The sequence below is a fragment of the Orycteropus afer genome, unplaced genomic scaffold, assembly GCF_000298275.1.
Source record: "Orycteropus afer afer isolate SDZICR_OR568_19922 unplaced genomic scaffold, OryAfe1.0 scaffold00006, whole genome shotgun sequence".
Classification (NCBI taxonomy): domain Eukaryota; kingdom Metazoa; phylum Chordata; class Mammalia; order Tubulidentata; family Orycteropodidae; genus Orycteropus; species Orycteropus afer.
In genome coordinates this window covers 16,547,691-16,551,043 of record NW_006921593.1, presented here as the reverse complement: position 1 = coordinate 16,551,043, position 3,353 = coordinate 16,547,691, and the positions used below count along the sequence as shown (strand labels likewise).

Genomic DNA, 3,353 nt, shown 5'->3' with positions numbered 1-3,353 from the left:
CGTGGGCACTCCCTGGACCCGAGACTCGGACACGGGTGGTGGTCAGGACAGCCTGGCGCCCGCGTGGGCACTCCCTGGACCCGAGACTCGGACACAGGTGGTGGTCAGGACAGCCTGGCGCCCGCGTGGGCACTCCCTGGACCCGAGACTCGGACACGGGTGGTGGTCAGGACAGCCTGGTGCCCGTGTGGGCACTCCCTGGACCCGAGACTCGGACGCGGGTGGTGGTCAGGACAGCCTGGCGCCCGCGTGGGCGGGCAGAGGCTGGACGAGCAGACCCATGGTTGCCGTTGCTGCGGAGAGCTGCAGCCAGCTGGGCCCCGTGCGCCACGGCACACAGCGCTGTCCGTCCTGCACCATCCCTGTGATCTGCAGAGTCAGGCCGTAGGGTCCACAGGGTGCTCCCGGGCTCATCCTCAGGGGACGACCAGGCCTTTCTACCCAGGCTCGCTTAGTGTGGAAGCTCCGCTGAATAGGGTCAGACACCACGCTCACATGTGGAGAGGGTCGGTCCACTGCTGCAGCAACTGGGTGAAGAACTGCACCACTCAGAATAAGGAGACAGCCCAGGGTTATAGGAGGCAGGAGGGGTCGGAGGAGACTGCAGTGGAGAGGATTCGCATACAAGCCCACGATGCGATGCTCAGGGTCACCCTTCACTGCCACCGGGGAGACACAGATCAACACTGCAGGAGATGCTTGTTCACTTTGTTACCAAAACCACAGCCACTGCCGTGGAGTCCATTCCAACTCACAGCACCGACTCACAGTGGAACTGCATCATGGGGTCTCCAAGACTGTCAGTTCTTCACGGAAGCAAAGCCCAAAACACACCCATTGCCGTGGAGTCCATTCCGACCCACGGCGCCCCTAGAGGACAGAGTGGAACTGCCCACTGGGTCTCCAAGGCTGTCACTTTTTACAGAAGCCGACTGCCTCATCTTTCTCAGACAGAGCGTCTGTTGTGTTCAAATCCCTGATCTTTTGGTTAGCAGCTGCATGCTTTAACCATTGTGCCATTGGTTTAAAACACAAACCATACCGAGCATTGGCAAGAATGTGGAGGAACTGCAGTGTACAATGATGCGTCCACTTTGGCAAAGAGTTTGACAGTTTCTGAGAGTTAAACACACACCTACCATGTGAGCCAACCACTCCACTCTTAGGTCTGACCCAAGAGAAATGCACGCTTACGGTTACGAAGACTTACACACAAACATTCATCACAACTTGATTTGCTGGAAACTGGAAACCACCCAGGTGTCCCTCAGCAGGTGACTGGTGGGCAGACAGCACTGTGCTCAGCAGTAAAGAGGACGGGAGTATTCGTGCAGCGTGAGAATCTCGGAATGCTTATGCTGAGCAGAAGAAGCCTGACAGCAAGTGTGTGCTGCACCAGCCCATTTATTGAAATCCCAGAAGATGCAGCCTGGGGCCAGAAAGCAGAGCAGTGGGGGCCTGAGGACACTGAGGGCGGGGCAAGAGGGAGGCGGTGCTAAAGGCAGTCACCAGGAACCTTCTGGGTGTGGCGGGCACGTGGTCACGGTATTCGTGTGGTAGTGGGTTTGCAGGTGTGTTCGCATGTTAGAACTTGTGCACTCTTTCATCATGTGCAGTTGCTTGTGTGTCATGTGTACTTCAGATGGCTGTAAGCATGTGGACCGTGCGTACCTCAGACGGCTGTAAGCGTGTGCACCTCATACCTCATTTGGCCGTGAGTGTGCAGGCTGCACGTACCTCAGACAGCCATGAGTGTGTGGGCCTCGTACCTCAGACAGCTATGAGTGTGGGCCACACGTACCTCAGATGGCCGTGAGCATTCTGCGTGTCCCTCAGACGGCTGTGAGCATGCCGCCTGTACCTCAGATGGCTGTGAGCGTGTGCTCCTCTTGCACCTCAGACAGCCATGAGCATGTGCTCCTCTTGTACCCCAGATGTCTGTGAGCACGTGGGCTGTGTGCACATCAGACAGCTGTAAGTGTGTGCGCCATGTGCACCTCAAGATGGCTTTGAGCGTGTGCATCTCGTACCCCAGACGGCTGTGAGCGTGCGGGCCTCATACTCAGGTGGCCGTGAACGCATGTGTCGTGCGCACCTCACAGGGCTATAAAAATCATACTTTTTAATTTCTGATGTTAGACCTATTTCTAACTTTTTGGGTCTGAGGACAGGTATGTCTTAAATAAGGTGTAGTAGCAGTGTACTTTCTGTATGAATCTTTGAGGTGTTATTTGTGGACTTTAAGTCTCTGCTCTTCTCTGACCTGCAGAGAGCCGCCCGGGACTGGGCTGCCGGGAGCTCATCTTCAGGAACCTGTCCAAGATCTTGCCAGGCCTCTGTCGGGACCTGACCGACTGGGTGGTGGGCACCAGGGTCAAGGCTGCACAGCTGCTGGCCGTGCTGCTGCTGCACGCGGAGGACCACACCACGCAGCACCTAGAGCCCATCCTGCGGGCCCTGCAGCACGCCTGTGCCGACGAGGAACCCGCCGTGGTCAGCAGTGTGAGTTTTGCTTTAAGTTGCTTTGCTGAGGCGTGAGTCACGTGATAAGTCTACCTTCTTCAGCTGTGTGGTTCAGTGAATTACCGCACGTGTGTAGTCACACGATCAGTGCCACGGTCCAAGTCCTTCTCTCGCCCTCAGGATTCCCTCGGCTGTTTGTATTCAACCCCCACCCCGCCTTGACAGCCACAGATCCGTTGCCTGTGCAGTGGAGAGTAATGACATTTTGGGGGCTGCTGTCTGGGGAGTCAGGTCACATCTGTGCTTTGCTTTCCTGTGTAGACAGTGTTGTGACAGGGAATTGTCATCAAGGCCACACTCCCAAAAGTGACAGGGAGCAGCTCCCCAACTTCTGTGTGGGGACCAGGCAGAACTTTTCTACACCTGAGGTGTCAGGACGTGGCCACGGCTTGCACAGCATTGCCTGTCCAGGGCCAAGTCTGTAGACCTGACTGACCCCATCTCTGCACTTTCCCTCCAGTGCACACATGCGTAAAGTGGGGGAATCTCACATCCACTTCCTCTCCCTCTGGTCACCAGCTAAGCTGAGCTAGGACTGGTAAGTGGTCCCTGCTATGCCCACTCCATGGGCATCGTTCCCTACCACACAGGGTGGGCTGTGGGAGAGTGAGGGGGCCCAGAGGGGTCAGTGCATGGCCCCCTGTGGACCCAAAGTGCCGTGTCCTGCTCTGTCTCACAGTAGTAGTGCAGAGAGGTACACTGACATTCACACCACCGTGACAGCGCCCGGAGCACACTGACACCCACCGTGACAGCGCACAGAGGACACTCCCGCTCACACCCACCGTGACAGCGCACAGAGGACACTGACACCCACCGTGACAGCGCAC

General features: G+C 57.1%; 1 protein-coding gene across 1 annotated transcript in view; it reads left to right on the top strand.

Moving 5' to 3' along the window:
* The window catches only part of DNAAF5 (dynein axonemal assembly factor 5), a 40,102-nt gene that overhangs the window by 9,501 nt on the left and 27,248 nt on the right, over nt 1-3,353 (top strand). The window contains exon 5 of the mRNA XM_007943153.1: nt 2,270-2,502. Coding sequence (XP_007941344.1) covers nt 2,270-2,502 — 233 coding nt within the window. The remainder of the gene's footprint in view (nt 1-2,269; nt 2,503-3,353) is intronic.